The sequence below is a fragment of the Myotis nattereri genome (genome assembly GCF_964212035.1).
Source record: "Myotis nattereri genome assembly, chromosome: 16".
Lineage (NCBI taxonomy): Eukaryota > Metazoa > Chordata > Mammalia > Chiroptera > Vespertilionidae > Myotis > Myotis nattereri.
The window spans coordinates 5,005,031-5,027,945 of NC_138091.1; the positions used below are offsets into that span (position 1 = coordinate 5,005,031).

Below are 22,915 nucleotides of genomic sequence, written 5' to 3' on the forward strand. Positions count from 1 at the left end.
CAGGTTCCACGCTGCTCATTTCAAAACCACTGCTACTCGCAGCTGCTTCATTAGATGAGGAGACTGGAAGCCAGAGAGTGGGGGCCTGCCTGAAGGCGCAGTCACAGCTGCTGCCGGGGCAGGCGAGGGCCTGGGAGGGGGCGATAGGCAACTCCGTCTCTTCCTCCCCAGAGGGATTTGCCTCTCAGCTGCCAAGGCTGTATTCAATCAGATGATCAGCTCAAAGGAAGCAAAAAACAGACTTTGCAGTGTTTTCAGGCCTCCACGTTCCAGACTCAGGCTTGTCTTGCCCCGCCTGCTCCACTGTGTGGTGAGCCTGCGCCAGGGACCAGGCTGCGTGACCGTGTCTGCCCGGAGGCCTGGAGGAAGCTGGCGGCTGTGGTTGCCCACTAAGCCATGATTGGCTCCACCTTCCGCCTGGAGAGCTGACCTGGGAGTTTCCTTCCTGTTTCCTTGGGTGACTGGTGAGAGATAGATCGTCTCAGCTAGGAGAAGGTGGCTTTAGGGTGCTAACGGATTACTGGGCCTAGAAAGTGGGTGATGGGATAATTCTAGGATGTGTGGAACCAGCATATCTACATGACCTTTTTTAGAAAAAGTCAGGCAAGATGAGAGTCATGGGACCATGACCTTTTTTAGAAAAAGTAAGGCAAGATGACAAGTGAAAATAGTGAAAATGAGGTCATCAACTCAACAGAAAGGCTGTGGAGGAAAGCAGGCGGAGACAATTGCAGAAGAGTGTTTTTCCAGAATCTGGGGCACGGCCTGGGTCTGACCTGGGGCCAGGCCATGGCAGAGAGTCTTGGGAGCCAGGCTGAGGGGCGCAGAGGCTGCTCAGGCAGCTGTGGAGGACCCGCGTCCCCAGGCTGAGCATTCATCCTCTGTGGGCGGCGCGAGGGCGCTGGCGTGGGTGTGGGCCTAACTGGACGGTTTAGAAGGCGTCGGACGCGGGCAGTTGCAGCGAAACCAGACCAGGGAGGAAACGGGGGGACTCCAGGGTTTGTGAGGAGAAGAAGGAAGCGGGAAAGATACAGCTGCAGCCACTCTTCTGATGGCAGCGCCCTGTGGGTTCTGCCTCCAGGGAGGGGTTGTGAGGCATCCGCCTGCAGGTCCTGAGATGGAGCAGCCATTGTCGTTCAAGAGCTCCATGGACAGGCTGTTCTGCCCTTCCCTCCGACTCACGCCTGGTCCTCACCACGGGTGTAAGCGGGGCTGGGCCCACTCTTTTTCAGGTCTCAACCCTTAATTCCTTCAACGGGGATCAAATGAGGAAGAATCATTTTTTTAAAGTAAATTATTCTAAATTAATCTCTAAATTTAATGCAATTCCAATGAAAACCCCAACAAGATGTCTTTATTCTTGAACTTAAAAGAAGTGAAAATTCACCTGGAAAGACAAACCAGTAAGCACAGCCAAGGTCGTTCTGAGAAAGAGTAACAGTGAAGGTGGGTGCCCTCGGGCGGCCGCCCCCTCCTGCCCGCTCTCCCACCTTCCGTTCCGGGATGGAGAGCACAAGCCGTGCCTTAGGCCTGAGCGCGCCTTTAGCTCGTGTGTAAGAGGAGAAGTTATTTCATTAATTACATTGAGTAGGGCCACATTTTAAAAATTCTTAATAAATAAGCAGAAGTTTCTAGACTTGATGAAATAACTGGTTAAAGCGATAATATGAGTAGGGTCAGCAGAGGAAAGGAAGTTCAAAGCAATTCCAAAGTAATTTGCTTGAGGAACAAAAGGTTTCCATTCTCCCTTTGCAGCTGACGAACAAGTTAAGGGAAGTGCAAGGGAAGTAACCTCAACTCAGAAGTTAACTGTAGCTGATTGAGAAACTACCCCACAACGCAGTGGTGTGGAGAGACCGCGGCGCCTCTTTCGCTCACAAATCCGCAGCTGAGGCCTGACCCCCCTCTGCCCGGCCCTTGCCCTGCCTGGGGCCGCTCACGGCTCGAAGCTGGACAGTGGGGGCTGACCAGGCTCTTTTCAGCAAGCCCTGCCCTTGGCGGGCGGACATCCACATACGAAGCCCAGGCTCCCCAAGAGGGGGTTCCAGGAGTGTGGTCATTCCTATTACCTCACCCTGGGAGTCCCCAACTTACTTCTCTGCCTTCAAGCGATCCTCGGGCCAGCTTGGGTCCCAGAGGAGCTGGGAGATTTCAGAGAACCCAGCACCGCTGACCTATCAGAGGGGAATGTGAAGGTTTCGGCCTGCCTTTCCAGCACATTCTTAATTGCAGCTTCCTTCCCTCATCTATTGTCAAGTCTTTACTCTTCTTCCTCAGACATATTTTTGGGAAAAAGAAAACCAAGAGGGCACTACCCCAGGGTCTGTTCCAACATAGAAACATACAATTATTAAGATTCTTATTAATTACAGGACAATAAATGACATCATTAATATTTTAATAAGTATTACTTTTCCTAATTAAAAGTAATACATGGTCATTGTAGAACAATTGGAAAATATACGCAAAAAGAAGATGAAGAAATAAGCTTAAATGTCATCTCATTTGCATAGGTTCCTGATTCTGGCAGAGGCTGTTTCCACCCAGTGTTGGTGTTTCCAGGCAACAAAGGCAAATCAGATGAGCCTTGTAGCAGCAGATGCTGTGGGCGGTTGGGTTTGCTTTGCTTCTGTCCAGGGCGCTAGCTAAGTGGGCTGCCTCTGCACTCACCCTCCAGGGCTCTGTCCCAGTCTCAGCCTTCCTGAGGGAAGGTTCTTGGGTGGTCAGGGTCAGGGTCGGCTTCCCAGCGCCCTTCAGCTGGCCTCGGCTCAGGGAGGGCGGTGTTCTGTCTCACACGATTCCTCCTAAGCACTCCGAGAGACGGAGCCTGTTGGGAGATGCTTGGAATGGTACCTTATTTTACATACGAGACTTCCTTTCCCCAGAACTTGCTCTCAGAAATATCTCGGAAGTATTTATATCCTAAGAAAGTTAAAGATAATTTTCAGTGAGTAACTACCATCTCCTTTGGGAAAAGCATCAGCAAGTTTCTTTTTCTCCTCCTGTGCTTTTCCCTCCCAGTGACCCTTAGAGCTCACAGCCCCATAGCAGTGGCGTTCTTTGTAACAGCCCGTTCAGTCCCTACGATGACCAGGGTCTGCCTGTTTTTCTCTTCTGCTTCCCTCCTCCCTCCTTTCCTCTCTTTCCCCCTCTTTTTTCTTCCCTCTCTTTTTTCCTTCCTTTCTCCTCTCTCTCCCCCCTCCCGCCCCCTTCCCTAGTTGAGGGGTGGCAGCAGCGTGCCGCTCAGTGGGTTTTCAGGAGGTGAGTGTGCCGCATCGCTAGCGTCAGGGTTAGAGACAGGACTCTCCCTGCCCAGCACCCTCCTCATCACGGAGGACAGCGATCAGTCGGTTTCATTCAGGAAGCTAATTGAAGACACATCCTTGTCCAATGCTTTGTTGACTGTTGTCCGTTTTCCTCTGTTATTCTTTTGATGAACCCTGCGATTCGGCTGCGTGGGAACTGGGAAAAGGAGAGGATCGTATGAAGCCCTCGGGTGTTCGTGTTCTGCTCCTTCCTTCTGTCCTGAGTCAGGCTGCATCGTGAGCGTTGAGGACTGTTGTCCAAAGCTCAGCAAGACTCACAGCCGCTCTCCGCATGTGCGTTCCTTCCTGCCGTGGTTTCCTTCGCCTCCCTGGTCCATACTGGATCTCAGCCCCCTTCTCTGGGCCGCACGTCCCTGGATGGGTTCAGTGCAGGGAAACTAGTCGCCCAGAGCTGGTGGGCTGCTCTGCGCTGCCGCACGTCCCTGGACTGTCCGCATGGCCCGTCCACAAGGCCCCTGGGAGACGCCGGCCCGGGACGCCAGCGCCCTCGGTCCTTGCTGCCCCTTCTCCCTGCACCCCGGGTGTGTGGAAGAGAGCCCAGAATACCGCTCAGGTCACGGCAAGACAGGTCCACAGTGACCAGTAGTTCAGGTGATGTGCAGGGAGAGAAAGATCCGGTAAAGCATGAATCATCTCCTCTCTTCCCTGAGCCTTACAGACTGTGCTGCCGCGCCCGCTCGCTGCTCATTCACCACAGCGAGCCTTGGCGCTCCCCAGGTGCCCTCCGCGAGCGCGGACGGTGCGGTGCCCTGCAGGCTGGCCTTCACCACCCACCGCGTTTGAGGCGCCGCAGGCGCACACACATTTGCATTGTCCAGGCAGCTGTGTTGACTTGGGGATTATTGAACGCTTGTGTCCAGCTAGAATTTTAGAGATTTTCAAATCTCTCTGCTTCAGGAAGCTCACGATGGGGTTGCTGCGCTCAGAAGTGAGAGGGAGAGGCGGTGGGTTGGTTGGCATGTTGGTGTCATTGTTGGTGGTATCGCAGGTATCTCCCATTGCCCCCAGAAGTAGGAGGGGAGAGTCCCCATTCAATGGCATAACGTTCCTGGAATGAATATAATATCACAGTCATGGCTGCCCTCCCTCTGCCTGCGTGGGAGCAGTCCGCAGGCCTCCCGTGGCGAATGTAGGAGGGGCCTTTCCTGGCCGGGGCTGGCTCACGACCTGAGTGGGTCTCATGTTCCTTTCTTCGAGGGACAGGCCCGGTCTCTCCCCTGTGCGGCTCTGCCGGCCTTGCTGCGGGGCGTGGGGTGGGCACGGTGCACCGTGTCCCCGCAGGAGCGGGGCTGTGGGCTCCTGAGGCTGGAAGTCATTTTGGTTGATTTTCAACCCTGGCTTTGATCTCACCCAATTTTATATCCTAGTGAATAATTTCAAACTATTACACTTATAGGTCAAAAGCTGTTCTTAAGTGGCAGTTAACTAAAATACTGGGTACGCCTCGGGTCCATTTGGCCTCTCAGAATGCTTCTGAAAATTGTGCAGATAAAGAAAAATGAGGGGGTGGGGTCATCTGTGATAATGTCAACAATAAAAAAAAAAGAGTTCTAACCGGTTTGGCTCAGTGGATAGAGTGTCTGCCTGCGGACTCAAAGGTCCCAGGTTCGATTCCGGTCAAGGGCATGTACCTTGGTTGTGAGCACATACTCAATAGGGAGTGTGCAGGAGGCAGCTGATAGATGTTTCTCTCTCATCAATGTTTCTAACTCTCTATCCCTCTCCCTTCCTCTCTGTAAAAAATCAATAAAATATATTTTAAAAAAAAGAAAAGAAAAAGAAAAATGGTGTTTTGTAGCATGCATGGTACAGGAGGTGTGTATTTAAAGTGTTTCCATGTTTATCAGGCATTAGAAGCTTCTAGTATAAATTGTGAAGGAATGAAGACGAGGGGGAGGCAGAGAGAGAGAAGAAAAAGGAGGCACAGCAAACAGGACATGTGCTTTGCAGTTTGATAGGACTGGGTTCCATCCTGACTCACCAGCCATAGAGGTTCAGCTTCCTCATCCACAGGCAGGCACGGCCCACAGAGAGTGGTGGGCCTAAGGTTGGAGGAGAGGCAGGGACAGGCAGGGCCCACTGTGAGTGGTGGGCCTAAGGTTGGAGGAGAGGCAGGGACAGGCAGGGCCCACTGTGAGTGGTGGCCCTAAGGTTGGAGGAGGGGCAGGACAGGCACGTCACGGACGCTCAGCCATGTCTCTGCTTTCACCGGCACCGTTGAAGGGACTTCATCTTGACCATGGAGCATTTGGCTTTCTGTTTAAAATGGGGCCTTTCCACCTGGCCGGCATGGCCCAGTGGTTGAGTGTCGACCTATGAACCAGGAGGTCATGGTTCGATTCCCGGTCAGGGCACATGCCTGGTTGCGGGCTTGATGCCCAGTATGGGATGTGCAGGAGGCAGCCAATCAATATTCTCTCTCCTCTCATCATTGATGTTTCTATCTCTCTCTCCTCTCCCTTCCTCTCTGAGATCAATAAAAATACGTATTTTTTAATACAACATTCCAAAACTCAATCAGGAAGAATCTAAAAATCTCAACAGGCCAATAACTATGGAAGAAATTGAAGCAGTCATCAAAAAGCTTCCAGCAAACAAAAGCCCAGGACCAGACGGCTTCACAGGGGAGTTTTACCAAACATTCAAGGAAGAACTAAAACCTATCCTCCTCAGACTACTACAAAAAATTCAAGAGGAAGGAACACTTCCAAGCTCATTCTATGAAGCCAGCATCACCCTAATACCAAAACCAGGTAAAGACAACACAATGAAAGAGAATTACAGGCCAATATCCCTCATGAACATAGATGCCAAAATCCTCAACAAAATCTTAGCAAATCGGATCCAGCAGTACATCAGAAAGATCATACACCATGACCAAGTAGGATTTATCCCAGGGATGCAAGGATGGTACAATATCCGCAAATCAATAAACGTGATACATCACATAAACAAATTGAAAGAAAAAAACCACATGGTCATATCAATTGATGCAGAAAAAGCATTTGACAAAATTCAACACCCATTTTTGATAAAAGCTCTCAGCAAGGTGGGAGTAGAAGAATCATACCTCAACATAATAAAAGCCATATATGACAGGCCCACAGCCAACATCATACTCAATGGACAAAAACTAACACCATTTCCCCTAAGAACAGGAACAAGACAGGGATGCCCCCTCTCACCACTCCTGTTCAACATAGTACTGGAAGTGTTAGCCATTGCAATTCGGCAAGAAGAAGAAATAAAAGGCATCCAAATTGGAAAAGAGGAAGTAAAACTGTCCTTATTTGCAGACGACATGATATTATACATAAAAAACCCTAGAGACTCCATCAAAAAGCTACTAGACTTAATACATGAATTTGGCAATGTAGCAGGATACAAAATTAACACCAAGAAATCTGAGGCATTTCTATACACCAATAGTGAACTTTCAGAAAGAGAGATTATAAAAACAATCCCGTTTACCATCGCACCAAAAAAATTAAGCTACCTAGGAATAAACTTAACTAAAGAGGTAAAAGACCTCTACTCAGAAAACTACAGGACGTTGAAAAAAAATATAGAGGAAGACATAAACAGATGGAAGAACATACCGTGTTCATGGATTGGTAGAATCAACATCATTAAAATGTCCATACTACCCAAAGCAATCTATAAATTCAACACACCTCCCATTAAAATACCAACAGCATACTTCAGAGATCTAGAACGAACTCTCCAAAAATTCATCTGGAATAAAAAAAGACCCCAAATAGCTGCAGCAATCCTGAAAAAGAACAAAGTAGGTGGGATCTCAATACCAGATATCAAGTTGTATTACAAAGCCACTGTTCTCAAAACTGCCTGGTACTGGCACAAGAACAGGCATATAGATCAATGGAATAGAATAGAGAGCCCAGAAATCGGCCCGAACCAATATGCTCAATTAATATTTGACAAAGGAGGCAAGAACATACAATGGAGCCAAGATAGTCTCTTCAATAAATGGTGTTGGGAAAATTGGACAGATATATGCAAGAAAATGAAACTAGACCACCAACTTACACCATACACAAAAATAAACTCAAAATGGATAAAGGACTTAAATGTACGACAGGAAACCATAAAAATTCTAGAAGAATTCAAAGGCAACAAAATCTCAGACATATGCCGAAGCAATTTCTTCACTGATACAGCTCCTAGGGCACTTGAAACTAAAGAGAAAATGAACAAATGGGACTACATCAAAATAAAAAGCTTCTGCACAGCAAAAGAAACCATCAACAAAACGAGAAAACCCGCTGTGTGGGAAAACGTATTTGCCAATGTCATATCTGATAAGGGCCTAATCTCCAAAATTTATAGGGAACTCATACAACTCAACAAAAGGAAGATAAACAATCCAATCAAAAAATGGGCAAAGGACCTAAATAGACACCTTTCAAAAGAGGACATTCAGAAAGCCAAGAGACATATGAAAACATGCTCAAAGTCACTAATCATCCGAGAGATGCAAATCAAAACAACAATGAGGTACCATCCCACACCTGTCAGACTGGCTATCATCAACAAATCAACAAACGACAAGTGCTGGAGAGGATGTGGAGAAAAAGGAACACTTGTGCACTGCTAGTGGGAATGCAGACTGGTGCAGCCACTGTGGAAGACAGTATGGAGTTTCCTTAAAAAACTGAAAATGGAACTCCCATTTGACCCGGTGATCCCACTTCTAGGAATATATCCCAAGAAACCAGAAACACCAATCAGAAAGGATATATGCACCCCTATGTTCATAGCAGCACAATTCACCATAGCTAAGATCTGGAAACAGCCTAAGTGCCCATCAGTAGATGAATGGATTAGAAAACTGTGGTACATCTACACGATGGAATACTATGCTGCTCTAAAAAGGAAGGAACTCTTACCATTTGCAACGGCATGGATGGAACTGGAGAGCATTATGCTAAGTGAAATAAGCCAGTCAATGAAGGAAAAATATCACATGATCTCACTCATTCATGGATAATAGAGACCATTATAAACCTTTGAACAATAATAGATACAGAGGCAGAGCTGCCTCAAACAGATTGTCAAACTGCAGCGGGAAGGCCGGGGAGGGTTGGGGGGCAGGAGGTAGGGGGGTAAGAGATCAACTAAAGGACTTGTATGCATGCATATAAGCATAACCAGTGGACATAAGACATTGGGGGGTAGGGGAGGCTAGGGGACTGTCTAGGGCGGGGGGATAAAATGGACACATATGTAATACCCTTTGTAATACTTTAAGCAATAAATTAAAAATAAAATAAAATAAAAAAAATAAAAAATAAATACGTATTTTTTAAAGTAAATAAAGAAATGGAGTGGGGCCTCTGTTGGAAACGGCAGCACCGCGCCCACAGATCTCAGGAGGTTGCTGTCGGTGTAGTGCCCGCCTGGTTATGCAGGTGCCTCGGCCTCTGCCATGAGCAATAGCCACAGACAGGTGTCACCAGGAATAACGCCTGGCTTGCCTCCCCCAGCCACAGACCGTAGGTTAGAGGGGTGTGGGAACGGGTCTTAGAGCATCTCTGTGGGGAAAGAAAGGAAGGAAGGGGTTCGGCCTTGGAGAGCTGTGACGCCGATTTCCTGCAGCCGCCTGGCCCTGCTCCTCACGCCCCCGGGCCTGATGCCCACACACCTGTTTCAATGCTGGACTCTGAGGGGAGGGGTAGGTTGTAGCCCCCACCTGTTCCTCTGCTTTTTGTAACAGACAAAACTCTTTGGAAACTTAAATCAAAGTGTTTCCTGCTTTTAAAGCAGCATCCAGGCCTCAGGGAGCTGTTGGACCCAGGAAGACTTTTGAAGCCCCCAACTCCAGTGACCAGCCTCCCAGGGTGCCATGCCATTCACTCTGAACAGGGAGCCGGCCCCCCAGGCACTCAGACTCCACGGAGCGGAGCGCAGAGCTCAGCACCTCTCACCTCTTGAGCGCCAGCGCTGTGGTGTGCGGCGCTTCTGCTGGAGCCTCCCGGCTGAGTGCAGCTGAGCGCAGCCGGAGGCAGGCATGTTTCTGAAAACGCGGCTCTGGGCGTCCGGGCGCGGCCCTCCTGGTTCCAGCTGGAAGCAGGGAGGTTTGGTGGAGGAGACCGCGTGGAGAGCCATGTGCGCTGGGCAGCCACCTCCTCTGGCCACAACTTCTTTCCTGTGAAATGAGGCCTTGGACTTGCCTCGCCATTCAGGGCCAGGAAACTTAAGCTGACATGGGAAATTCCAGATGAAAAGCTCAAACAAGACTATAGGCCATTTGCTTCCAAAACCCTCAGGAAACCTGAGAAGAAACATATTAAACCATATGTTTATTACACATTTCCATCTTTTATATATATATACACATACATACACTAGAGGCCTGGTGCACAAAATTTGTGCACTGGGAGGTCCCTCAGCCCAGCAAGCGACCTCTCACAGTCTGGGAGCCCTCGCTCCTTACCGCCTGCCTGCTCCTTACTGCTCGGCTCGCTGCTTCTTACCACTCAGCTCACTGATCCTTAGCGAACGCGGGAGAGGCTCCTGCCACCGTCACTGCGCTCGTCAGCCTTGAGCCTGGCTTCTAGCTGAGTGACGCTCCCCCTATGGAAGTCCATTGACCACCAAGGGCAGCTCTGCATTGAGCATCTGCCCCCTGGTGGTCAGTGCTCGTCATAGTAACCGGTCATTCTGGTTGTTCCACTGTAATGGTCACTTAGGCTTTTATTATGTATACTAGAGGCCCAGTGCATGGATTTGCCACCGGTGGGGTCCCTCGGTTTGGCCTGCACCCTCTTGCAATCCAGGATCCCTCGGGGGATGTTGGACTGCTGGTTTCGGCCCAGTCCCCGCAATCCGTGCACCGGGCCCCTAGTATGCATATAAGATCTTTGGTTAATTTCTTCCCACCCTCCCCCCTTCCCCCTTCTCTCTGAGATTTATCAGTCTGTTCCATGTTCCCATGCCTGTGTGTTGAGCGTCTGCCCCCTGGTGGTCAGTGTGTGTCATAGCTACCAGTCAAACGGTCACTTAGGCTTTTATATATATAAAAGGCCTGGTGCACAAAAATTTGTGCACTCGGGGTCCCTCAGCCCGGCCTGTGCCCTCTCGCAGTCTGGGACCCCTCGGGAGATAACGACCTGCTGGCTTAGGCCTGCTCCCGGGTGGCAGAGGGCAGGCCCAATCCCTAGGTGCAGCCCCTGGTCGGGCTCAGAGCAGGGCCGATTGGGGAGTTGGGGCACCACCCCCTGTCATGCACAGAGCTGGGCGGATCAGGAGGTTGCGATGCCACCCTCAGTCACGCTCAGGGTAGGGCCAATTGAGGGGTTGGGGCACCGCCCCCTGTCACACTCAAGGCAGGGTCGATAGGGAGGTGGCAGTGCCACCCCCTGTCACACACAGAGCAGGGCCGATCAGGGGTTTGGGGAGCTCCCCCCTGTTAAGCACAGAGCAGGGCCCATCAGGGGGGTTGGGGCTCCGTACCCTGTGATGCACAGAGCAGGGCCCATCGGGGTTGAGGAGCTCCCCCCTGTGATGCACAGAGCAGGGCCCATCAGGGGGTTGGGGAGCTCCCCCCTGTCACGCACAGAGCGGGGCTGATCAGGGGGTTGGGGCACCGCCCTCTATCACCCACAGAGCAGGGCCGATCAGGGGGTTGGGTTGCTGCCACTGTCACACTCAGGGCAGGGCCGATGGGGAGGTTATGGCTCTACCCTGTCACACACTGAGCAGGGCCCGTGGGGAGGGGTTGGGGCGCTGCCCCCTGTCACACACAGAGCCGCAGGGCGATCGGGGTTTGGTCGCTGCCCCCTGTCACGCTGATCCTGGTGCCGGGAGGCCTCGCTGCTCCGCTGATCCCGGTGCTGGGAGGCGTATTACCCTTTTACTATATAGGATAGAAGCCTGGTGCATTGGTGGAGGCCGGCTGGTTTGCCCTGAAGGGTGTCCTGGATCAGGGTGGGGGTCCATCCCCACTGGGGTGCCTGGCCAGCCTGGATGAGGGGATGATGGCTGTTTGCAGCTGATCACACCCCCTTCAGGGTGGGGGTCCCCACTGGGGTGCCTGGCCAGCCTGGATGAGGGGATGATGGCTGTTTGCAGCTGGTCACACCCCTTCAGGGTGGGGGTCCCCACCTGGGTGCCTGGCCAGTCTGGGTGAGGGCTGGGGGCTGTTTTCAGGCTTGCGGGTAACTGAAGCTCCCAACCTGTCCTTTCTTTCTTTCTTTTTTTTATTCTGGGCCAGCTTTAGCTCTGAGGCTTGGCTCCAGCTCTGAGGCCTCAGCTGCTGAAAGCAGGTATCTGGTTTGTTTGGGTTCTATAAGTGTAACACTGTTGTGGTCCTGCTCACTCCAGCTCTGAGATCCCGGCTGGCTGAAAGCAGGAATCTGCATTTGTTCTATAATTGAAACAATGTTGCGGTCCTGCTTTCTTAAGCCCGGCTCACTGAAAGCAGGTTTCTGGGGTTTTGTTTAGCTTTTATATTTGTAACAATGTTTCTTAAACTGCAAGCTCAGAGGCTGGCGAGGCAGGCAGGGAACGTTGGTTTCCTCTGTCACTGAAGCAAGCAAGCCTCCTGTTCGCTTCAAGCTGCCTGGCTGCCGGCCGCCATCTTGGTTGGCAGTTAATTTGCATATCGCCCTGATTAGCCAATGGGAAGGGTAGCGGAGGTATGGCTAATTACCATGTTTCTCTATTATTAGATAGGATTAGTAGCCCGGTGTACATTAAAGGGGAATTAATTAGCAGAAATATTTTAATATTGCTCTCTGCCCTTTCTGTATAATAGAAGTGTGAGAGACGAAAGGAAATTAGTAAAATGTATATGAAAATAATATATAAATTTATTAATAAACTAACAAGGATATAACAGCAACAGAGGCATGATATAAAAATGACAAAACATGATATGAAAACAACAAAAACATGATATAAAAACAACAAAAGTATGATATAAAAACAACAGTGTTGCCAAAACCGGTTTGGCTCAGTGGATAGAGCGTCGGCCTGCGGACTGAAGGGTCCTAGGTTCGATTCCGGTCAAGGGCATGTACCTGGGTTGCGGGCACATCCCCAGTGGGGGATGTGCAGGAGGCAGCTGATCAATGTTTCTCTCTCATCGATGTTTCTGACTCTCTATCTCTCTCCCTTCCTCTCTGTAAAAAATCAATAAAATATATTAAAAAAAAAACAACAGTGATGCAAACAATGACTGATAAGGTGATTCAACTTATTCTAATATCTCCCTGTACACCACATTAAGAGTGAAAACACTTTCAGAGTACTTGACTAATTTCCCTTGTGATGAAGTATTTAGAACTTTAACTGTAACGTCACATGCTCTTCAAACTCGAGAGAAAGCAACATATAACTGACCATGTGTGAAAATGGGTTCAGGTATGAATATGCCTACTCTGTCTAGAGTTTGTCCTTGTGATTTATGAATAGTCATTGCAAATGCTGGCATCACAGGAAACTGTCATCGAATTAATTTAAATGGGAGGCCAGTGTCAGATGGGGATGAATCAATTCTTGGAATCAAAACAACTTCTCCCTCTGCAGATCCTGTTAATACTTCAGCTTTGATAATGTTAGGTTGTAATCTTTTGATAATAAATCTGGCACCATTACAAAGACCCCATTTACTATTAAGATTTCTCAATAGCATGATGATTGCACCACTTTCAATTTTAATTTATGACACAGCATTCCCAAAGAACTAATACTATTAAGAAATTCAATGGCAAAATTTTTCTTTTCAGCATCATCTGTTGAATCAATGGAATCATCACTCAAATATGTGTGAAAATCTCCATCGAGTATAACCAAAATGTCCTAATTTAATTTTTGAACATGCTCATTTTTTTGGACAAAGAATTGCATGTTTAGATATATTTTTAATATTATCTATAGATATACTATTTCCAAAGGTAGCTTCAATAATAGATCCATTACAAATCATTTCACAGGGGATTTCAATAATATCCATTCCTAAATGAAAACTGCTATCAAGTTTACCATCTCCAAGTTTTATTAACCATCCACTATAAGCAGAATCCTCTGATCTCATATTTGTTTTAAGAGACAACTTTCTGAAACATCCCCAAACATTACAGTACTTTAAACTCGTTTGTACTATGGCCGATCACATAGCATGTGGTACAATACTGAGACATTGTCAAAAACCCCCTCCAAGAAGGAGAACTTTCCCACCGAATACAACATTCAAATTCATAATTTCTCTTAGTAATCTGTCTATGGCATTTATAGCATGACTGGATGCCATGATGCATTCATCAATAATGAGAAGTTGGACCTTTTTAGTAGTTTTAGCAATTCACTGTTTATATTGAGTCTAGAAATTGAAGTTTCATTTAATGTAATTGGTCGTTTATATTGGGAATGAAAGATTCTTCCACCAAGAAGTAAATTGCAGCAATTCCTGTAGATGCTGTGGGTAAAACAGTACCACCGCAACCTCTAATCTAATATATTAAAACTTTATTGTGGGGAGCCGCTACAGTGTTTTGTACAGCTTCAAGCCTTGGACTGATGAGAGGGCACAGTTCTCTCATTGCCACGTGCAAGCCCCAGCTTGGAGGGCAGGGCCCTCCCAGCACAATTATAGCCAACAGCTATAGTTGTAAGCTTGAACCTATGGTTCAAACACATGGCCCCACGTGCCTGAGTGATGTAGGCTTGATAGAGTTCAGGTGCATGTAGTTGAGTAGGATTGAAACCCAAGAAAATGTTGTAAACATCTTGGTCACTTCCTTTGCCTCGTGGCATCTGCTATAAAATAAAGACACGGCTGTGGGCGTGGTCACTGTCTCTCAGAGAAGCAGTGTCCCACCGAGACCCAGCTTTCATTCCCTTGTCTGTCTTTTCTAAGCCTTTCAGCCGCCCCCACTCAGGTTTACCCTTGGCTGTGCTGGCACGGCACACTTTATAAAGATATGCCTCCATGCTCCAAGGGCAGGTTCCTGCCTCAAACCTCGCCCTTACCGGAAACAGCTCCAGGAAACAGCTTGGGGGAGGGTGCAGCCGTTTCCAAGACAACCCCTTTAGGACTGACTTCCTTCCAGTTGGTCGCGCCTCAGGTCGTGATGTTACACCCAGGGTTTTTATATAAGTAAATAGATATACTAGAGGCTCGGTGCACAAAATTCATGCACAGGTAGGTTCCCTAGGCCTGGCCAGCGATCAGGGCCGATCAAGTTACCCTGCCTCCCCGCCTCCTCCTTCCCTTGCCGCCCACATGCCACCACCACGTGATTCCCCGCCTCCCCGCCTTCTCCTTCCCTCGCTCCCTCAGTGCTCCGTTGCCACCACTGGTCGCCCACCATGTCCCACGCTACCCCCTGTTGGTCAGTGCATGTCACAGTGAGCGATTGAATTCCCTGTCTCCTGGTCAAACTCCCGAAGGAACACTTTGCATATTAGCCTTTTAGATATATATATACACATATATAGAGAGAGATATACAGACAGTCCTCAGGAATACGTTGGACTTGAAGTATGTCGTTTCATGGTTACATCGCTATCTCCCATTTACGTATTAAAAAAAGTTTGTCATTTGACATATGTATATATGTGCTTTATGTTATTATTTATTTACCACAAGTAAAGGTCAGGAATTGTTATCTTTCTTTTAAATTTTTGTTACTGTTTCATTTCATTACTGCTGTGTATGTGCTCCATGTGAGTGACGTAGGTGCTTATGTATGTGGGTTCTGACCCGGTGAAAATGACGTTATGTCATGCCGTAGGAACAGATCTCCGACAAAACCCGAGGACCTACTGTGTGTGTGTGTGTGTGTGTGTGTGTGTGTATTTTAGAGAGAGGAAGTGAGAGGGAGAGAGAGAGAGAAACATCAGTGATGAGAGAGAATCAGTGATTGGCTGCCTCCTGCACTGCCCCACACTGGGATTGAGCCTGCAACCGACCATGTGCCCGACTGGGAATCGAACCGTGACCTTCTGATTCATAGGTCAATGCTCAGCCTCTGGGCCACTGGGCCACGTTTCCGACCTTACGCACCTGAGAATTCCGTACGTCTCCCGTGCGGTTGGGCCTCCTGGCCTGCTCCCCTCACACCTGCCCCTCTAGTGCCACTGCCTCTGCAGACCACGGGCAGTGCGGACTGGGGGCGGGAAGCTTGCATTGGGCTCGAGCTGGGGGGAGAAGTAGCCAGGGTCCACTCCAGAAAGCTGGCCGTCACCGCCTCCCCTCTCGGTGACTGGTGTGGCTGCCTACCTCCCCGCGGTTCTGAGGAGGCAGAGCCCACTGCCTCCCCAGCGGCTGCGGGGAGAGGGCAGGAAGGAGCCCCCCAGTCCCCGAGTCCTGTGGTTGGAGCAGCGGGACTGGGTGCCCCTCCCTGGCCCTGGCGCAGGCTGCATCATGCCTTTATGCAGCCAGACACCTCAGCCTGCGTGGGAAAGAGGTTGTGGCTGGGAACCTGATGTTTCGTTTGGGACGAGCTTTGTGAGCCGGGAAGAGATGCTGTTAGGATCAGCAGAGTCGGGAGAAAGCAGCAGTGGTGACCGGGGTGAGGATTTAGAGGTGGAGGCACACCCGGCTCCCAGAACGCCGCGGGACCATGGGAGCCGTCATCCCCGAGGACTGCCATATGGAGCTGGCCTTGGGTTTGTCATTATTCCCAGGGCTCCTGCCTGTCCTGCAGGGAGCTCCTTGTCCCATGAGCCCCGGGGTCCCGTGCGTGGTGTGCTAGCGGGTGAGGCCGAGCACTGGCGTGTGTCCTGCTGGAAGCCGCCCGCTGCAGGAGAGAGAGGTGGAGGAGTGGCCAGGCCGGCCCTGAGGGGGTTGTCCTGGTCCAGCCATTGATAATGGGGCTGCCCGTCCCTGGCAACGTCCTTGGCAACGCTGGGACGTGCAGAGCTAGTCAGGTGGTCGGCCTCCATCCGCCAGAGGCAGACGGAAATCCCGAGTGTGTGAGCTTGCAGCCTTTTCCTCGTGCTGTCCTGTGAGCAGGTTTGGGCCGCAGCATGCTGTTCTGATACCAAAGTTAAAGGCACTCCCGGCAGACTTGCGTCGTGTCTTGTCTTGCCCACAGCAAGCCCAGCGATAGCTGCCGCCCTGGCACAGTCTCGTTCAGATTCTGTGATGCACTTCGACAGTAACGCTGCTTTCCCCACAGAACATCGACATCACCAACTTCAGCAGCAGCTGGAGCGACGGCCTGGCCTTCTGCGCGCTCCTCCACACCTACCTGCCTGCCCACATCCCGTACCAGGAGCTGAGCAGTCAGGAGAAGGTAAGCCCCGTCGCCCGTGCTTCTCTGGAGCACGCTGGGGTGGAGTGGAAACCGGGATTCCGATACCCGGCGTGGGCCGCGTGGGACCCTTCGCGCATGCTCAGACCCTTTCCCCTTCCTCGCTCTGAAGCCGTGGAACCAAGACGAAACACACACTATAACGTGCTCTAGGCACCCCTATGGCTCCAGTATAAGAGGTCACAAGGGTTTAGGGGCTGTGGACGAGGACCAGGTAACATTTCTGATTCTAAAGCCCAGCGTCTGTCAGTAGCAGGAGGGCAGATCCAGGAGCCTGTGGGGTAGAAGGGGTGAGCCTGGGCGTCTGCAGGGCGCAGGGAGGGGACCACCAGGCAGGGCGGCCGCAGCCCTCACAGCGAAGCCCCGCCCAACAGCGACCTCCCGCCATCCCCCTCCTGCCCCTCATTGTTTAGGCTCTGCCTTTGCCGTGTGACATCACGAAGATGACTGAGTAAACAATGGGCGTAATGCAACCCAAAGCGAGCGAGCGGGAGACCGCGCTAAGAGGGTGCGAGTGTGGGCCTAGGCACTTACCCACACTGTACCCACAGGCGCCTTCCTGAGAGTGTGGGTGCTCCTCCCAGGCAGGCCGCACCCCCAGGCTCTTTGCCCCCAGTCGGTGAGGACTGTGGGGAAATGAGGAGCCCCAGTGTGTGCTGCACGTGGTGCTCTGAGCGCAGGAGGTGCTTCCTGGCGCTGGGTTGTGTGGTCTCCCCAGCGCCCTGCGGGTCGGGTGGGGTGGGGCTCTGCTGCGGGTCCCGGCACAGCCTCCTCTCCCGGAGTCCGAGCTGCTGTCAGGTGTGCGGAGGTGGAGGCATCGCTCCGGCAGCTGGAGCCCTTGTGGGGCCTGTGGCTCCCAGCCTCCTGTCAGAGCAGCATTCGCCTCCCAGGCCTCAGCTGTTCCCTGGTGACCCCCCACTCCCAGAGGAAGGCAGCTTCCTGCCTCCTGCCTGCCCACTGCCTGCTGCGGTGAGCATGCTTGAGGGCGGCTTACGGTCAGCTTGCCGTAACGTATTAAAGTTATTCATAAATGTTTTCAAAACGATGTGTAAACACAAGCAAATCCAGCCCACAGTGTGCGCTGAGTCTGGTGAGCCTCTTGGACCCGGCTGGGGGGAAGGGCGGCCAGGGACGCTTTTCCTAAAGGAGGCAGATTTGAAGCTGGGTTTCCAAGGGAACAAGGTAATTTGAATGAAATGTATCCCTCTGACATTTTAAAAATATACTTGTATTGATTTCAGAGAGGAAGGGAGAGGGAGAGGGAGAGAGAGAGAGAGAGAGAGAGAGAGAGAGAAACATCAATGATGAGAGAGAGAGAGAGAAACATCAATGATGAGAGAGAATCATTGATGGGCTGCCTCCTGCCACCCCCCCACTGGGGATTGAGCCCACAACCCGGGCATGTGCCCTGACCGGGAATCTAACTGTGACGTCCTGGTTCATAGGTTGATGCTCATCCAATGCACTACGCCGGCTGGGCCTCCTGCGACATTAAGATGAGTGAAGTGTAGCTGCCTAGATGGGGCTGGTGTAGCAACATGTCAGAAAGGGTATCAAGAGAGGCCTGTGCTGTAAAGCCCGACTAAGGCAAACCTAGGAACTGTGTGGTGTAGCCATTGATAGCCCGGAAAGTCAGAAGGCGAGCTGGTCCTCCCCGACGGACACAGTCAAGCCAGACGATGTGCATGAGAAGGAATTTCTCATAAAACTAGCGAGGGCCTCTTCCACACACTGAAGAGGTCGACAGTCACAGGGTGGGAGCTGTAGGCCGTGGAAGGTGTGTTCTTTTTCAATCAAACGCATATTGTCGGTCAGCAGACGAAACCCCCACTTACGTTGAACACTCAGGTGATAGAATGAAGTGTGCTTATGTCTGAGATGAAATAGTAAGGAGAGGAGAAATTCTGGACGTGAGACTCTTTCTCCCATCATTTCAGGTGAGTGCACTATCCTAGAACAGGAAGGTTCCAGGCCTGCTCTTGTCCCCGGACAGGACTGATGAAGCGACGCTTTCTTCTCGCCCTGCACTGGCCTCTGTGGGCTCAGGCCCAGTGCTCCCTGCGCTGCCTCCATGGGCTCAGGCCCAGTGCTCCCTGCACTGGCCTCTGTGGGCACAGGCCCGGTGCTCCCTGCGCTGCCTCCATGGGCTCAGGCCCGGTGCTCCCTGCGCTGCCTCCATGGGCACAGGCCCGGTGCTCCCTGCACTGGCCTCTGTGGGCACAGGCCCGGTGCTCCCTGCGCTGCCTCCATGGGCTCAGGCCCGGTGCTCCCTGCGCTGCCTCCATGGGCGCAGGCCCGGTGCTCCCTGCGCTGCTTCCATGGGCGCAGGCCCGGTGCTCCCTGCGCTGCCTCCATGGGTGCAGGCCCGGTGCTCCCTGCGCTGCCTCCGCGGGCGCAGGCCCGGTGCTCCCTGCGCTGCCTCCGCGGGCGCAGGCCCGGTGCTCCCTGCGCTGCCTCCGCGGGCGCAGGCCCGGTGCTCCCTGCGCTGCCTCCATGGGCGCAGGCCCGGTGCTCCCTGCGCTGCCTCCATGGGTGCAGGCCCGGTGCTCCCTGCGCTGCTTCCATGGGCGCAGGCCCGGTGCTCCCTGCGCTGCTTCCATGGGCGCAGGCCCGGTGCTCCCTGCGCTGCTTCCATGGGTGCAGGCCCGGTGCTCCCTGCGCTGCTTCCATGGGCGCAGGCCCGGTGCTCCCTGCGCTGGCCTCGGTGGGCGCAGGCCTAGTGCTCCCTGCTCTGTGTCCATGGGCACCGCTTCTGCCTGGGCATACTCTGTGCCCCCAGCAGTGATCTCTCCTGAGGGCCTCTCCGCAGTGCCCGGGGCAGTGCTCTGATGGAGCGAATTAGGGTGACATGTGGTCACCCCTCCCCCTAATGCTCCGTGCCACACTGCACAGTTTCTGGTGTTCTGAGACGGCGCTTCCCATTAACCACTTCTTCCTCATTGCTCTCTGCTTAGAAAACACCAGCAGGTCCATCAGAACCCAGCGGAGGGGCCTTGGGGGACCCGTATAAAACCTCAGGCTTAGAAACACCTGTTCCTTAGACTTATTAGTGATCAAAGAATGCAAGTTAAAACAATAAAATATTCTTTTTAGCCTGTCACAGTGGCAGGGACTTTTGAAAATCATAGTGTTCTGTACAGGTGAGGGTGTGGGGAAGTGGGCACATACGTTTTTGCTGAAATTGGAAGCTGCTGTAACATTTTAGAAAGCAGTTTGCATTAGTGGTAGCGTAAATCTGGCTTACAAAGCCTCTCCTCCCCAAAACTAACCAGAAGGAATTTAGAAGTAAGGACCAAGGCCTCGTTAGCGCCCAAACAGGAGAATCTAGCCGCAGTCCAGGCCGAGTTAGAGCGAGCCAGGAGCCCACTGGCCGCTCCTCTCTCCACAGCTCGGAGTGTGTGTGGAAACGTGGCAGGCGCCCAGTTCATGGCCATTCACTGCCCTTCATTTGGAGGAAGAGCGCTGGCGCTTGGGCCTGCTGGCCGCAGATGACCAGCCTGGCAAACCCCCGGCCGCGGGGGAGGAACGGGCTCCCTGGGCCTCGCACCCAGCGCTGGAGCCTCACTCTCCAGGCACCAGATGTGCGGGCAGGGCAGCGGGTGCAGGCCGTGGGCACGGAACATGCACAAAGTCTAAATGGGTAGAATTGCAAAGTCTACTGGAACATAAAACATGAAAATGTACAGAAACACTTGCCTCCCAATTACACTTACTTTACTAAGCTCATTAAATGTAATCCCAATGACTTTCAGATAAATTATAGAGGGGAGGACGTATGACCCAGTGATTCTTAAATGCGTCCAAATGAAGAAGCATCAAGAACAACCAGAAAGAATCTCACAAAGAAGCAACAAATTAGGGGAAAATTATTATGGAGCAGGACCTTTAAAATTCCAGGAAAATTATTTTCACCCTCATTATTGACCAAGTGTGAGGGTACAGAGGGAACTGTTCCTACGTGAATGTTTCCAGAAAAGATGCCTGTCCCACCCGCTTCTTCAGAAGGAAGCCAGAGTACGCCCTGCCAGGGATTGTGCGGAAATGGCATGGGGTTCTGAACGACTCCAGCCTGAAGATTCGCAGGGTGGTGACAGGGCTGGGTCACAGGAGAATCCTCTGTGGGAAATGCGTTAGTGACACGGCATCATGACGAACTGTCGAGAAGGAAGTGCAGTTGGGGTGCACTACTTTGTCAGTGCTGTTGGTTGTTTCTGGTTTTCAGAATTATCCTATTAAGAGAGGAGAGAAGACTTAAATGTGGTTATAAAAAAGGAACTGAGTGTTACCAGTTTCAATAATTTAAAAAGTAAAACCTGACAAGATGAAGGAACTTCCTCATTGTATACAGTGGAGTGAGGAAGTGCTGTCCATGATTGATGGAATAAGAAATGGAGATACAAGGGTATTATTTAAAGTCACAAACATAACTCATAAAAGAACGAAAAGTAGCCATGTGGCTACAAGGAGGAAAAGGGAGAGGTGCATGACACCTGAGTCCTCACTTATTCCGGGAGGAGGTGTTATTTTAGAAATCAAGGAGCAGTGTGTGAGGGTGTCGCCGAAGAACCAGGGACCGGCATCAGAGAGGCTCTCCCCGGGACCCAGGATGGGGGAAGAGCAGCCTTCCCACTTGGTTATATGTAACTGTGTGGACACATGACTTTGATGGTTTAATATAGCACCATGATTCAGCAAACAGCTGTTGACACACAGCAGAAGTATAAGCCCTGTATCTAGACAAAGTAAAAAATAACAATTAATAAAAATGTATCTGATAGTCAGGAGTCAGTATTGTCATTTTTAGTGACATTTGTAACCTGACAATTTTTTTTTCTTATACTGAGACCATTGTTTGTATATTTGGCTTAAATTTTTAAGTGACTTACAGGTTTCTTATATGGGAATGTCCATGGTGGTCTTAGCAAAAGCTGTATGTTTTTAGTTGGTAATTCCAGTCTCCCTGTCTTTTCACCTTAGAAAAGGAATCTCTTGTTGGCATTTGAAGCAGCTGAAAGTGTAGGCATTAAGCCCAGCCTGGTAAGTATCCTCTTTGGTATCCTCGTTATATTTCAGTCGAATTATGTGAGGAAGAACTCTATGTCGTTACTGACAGTTTCTTACAGAACATAGACATACATTTGTTGAAGATTGGAAATTGATCTCTCATGATCTCTAATACAAAATTACCCAGTTGGTCAGACCACGTATGATTTAGAGATGCTTTTTTAAGTCCTTTTGTAAATATGTTTGTATTGGTTTTTTAGAGAAAGAGGAAGAGAGCGAGAAAGAGAAACATCAATTGGTTGCCTCCCGTAAGTGCGTGCCTGACTGGGGACTGAACCGGCAACCTGGGCATGTGCCCTGACTTGAACCAGCGACCTTTCAATGCATGAGCTGTAGTAAAAATCAAAGCCATGAGGCACAGCTGACACTGACAGCCCCAGGGCTGGGGCTGGGGTAGTGGTAGAGGGCCTGGAGCAATGAGTTCCTATGGGTATTGTTTCACACCCACACAGGGACAGGTGAGGCCCTGAGCTCCCATGAGCAGAGCTGAAGTACCGAGCCCTGCACAGAACCAAGGCTCACAGAGTGCTGCGCTTCTTAGTGAGAGCGGGTGGAAAACTCCACCTGCCCGCCAGGGAGGTGCGATAAGGAAGTTTGTTCTTCCCATCAGATTTTTTGTGGCCAACAAAAGGGGGGAAACCTCCTGTAAGAAAAGGAAACAGCCAGATGAGGTTTAGAATACAGAATTGTAATTCCTATGTGCAAGAAGCCCCTAGTTTACACTATCTCTAGTTCAGGAAGCTCCTTGGCTAGTAGTACAATGGTTGCTGGAAATATGCTAACAAGACAAACTTTAAAAACACTCAAAAAATTGATCTATTTGAGCTTGTTAGCAGACACAAGAAACAAGTGGTTCGTCTACTAGAATGTAAGGTACTAAAACAGCAAGCGGCTACAGAAGACTATGTTTACACATGTTAAAGAGATCAGAGGAATACAATCATAAGAAAGGAGCATGTTATTATTTTCAAAAAAAGATTTGGGGAAATAATCAAATAAAACTTGGAGAAATGAAAATTTGGAATTAGCAATACCAGTTGGCTTGAAAAACTAATTGGTTAGCTATGGAAGAAGAGAGAACTACTGAACTAGAAAATAGATGTAAAAAAATTACCCAGAACATAAAACAGAAACTTTAAAAAAATGGAAAATAATCCTGGCCAGTTTGGCTCAGTGGTTGGAGCATTGGTCTGCACACTGAAGAGTCACAGCTTTGATTCCTGGTCAAGGGCACATACCTTT

The 22,915-nt window shown here is 50.5% G+C and overlaps 1 protein-coding gene across 1 annotated transcript in view; it reads left to right on the plus strand.

The window, feature by feature from the left end:
* SPECC1 (sperm antigen with calponin homology and coiled-coil domains 1) overlaps nt 1-22,915 on the plus strand; it is a 247,101-nt gene that overhangs the window by 216,314 nt on the left and 7,872 nt on the right. The window contains exons 13-14 of the mRNA XM_081110787.1: nt 16,475-16,591; nt 21,587-21,646. Coding sequence (XP_080966913.1) covers nt 16,475-16,591; nt 21,587-21,646 — 177 coding nt within the window. The remainder of the gene's footprint in view (nt 1-16,474; nt 16,592-21,586; nt 21,647-22,915) is intronic.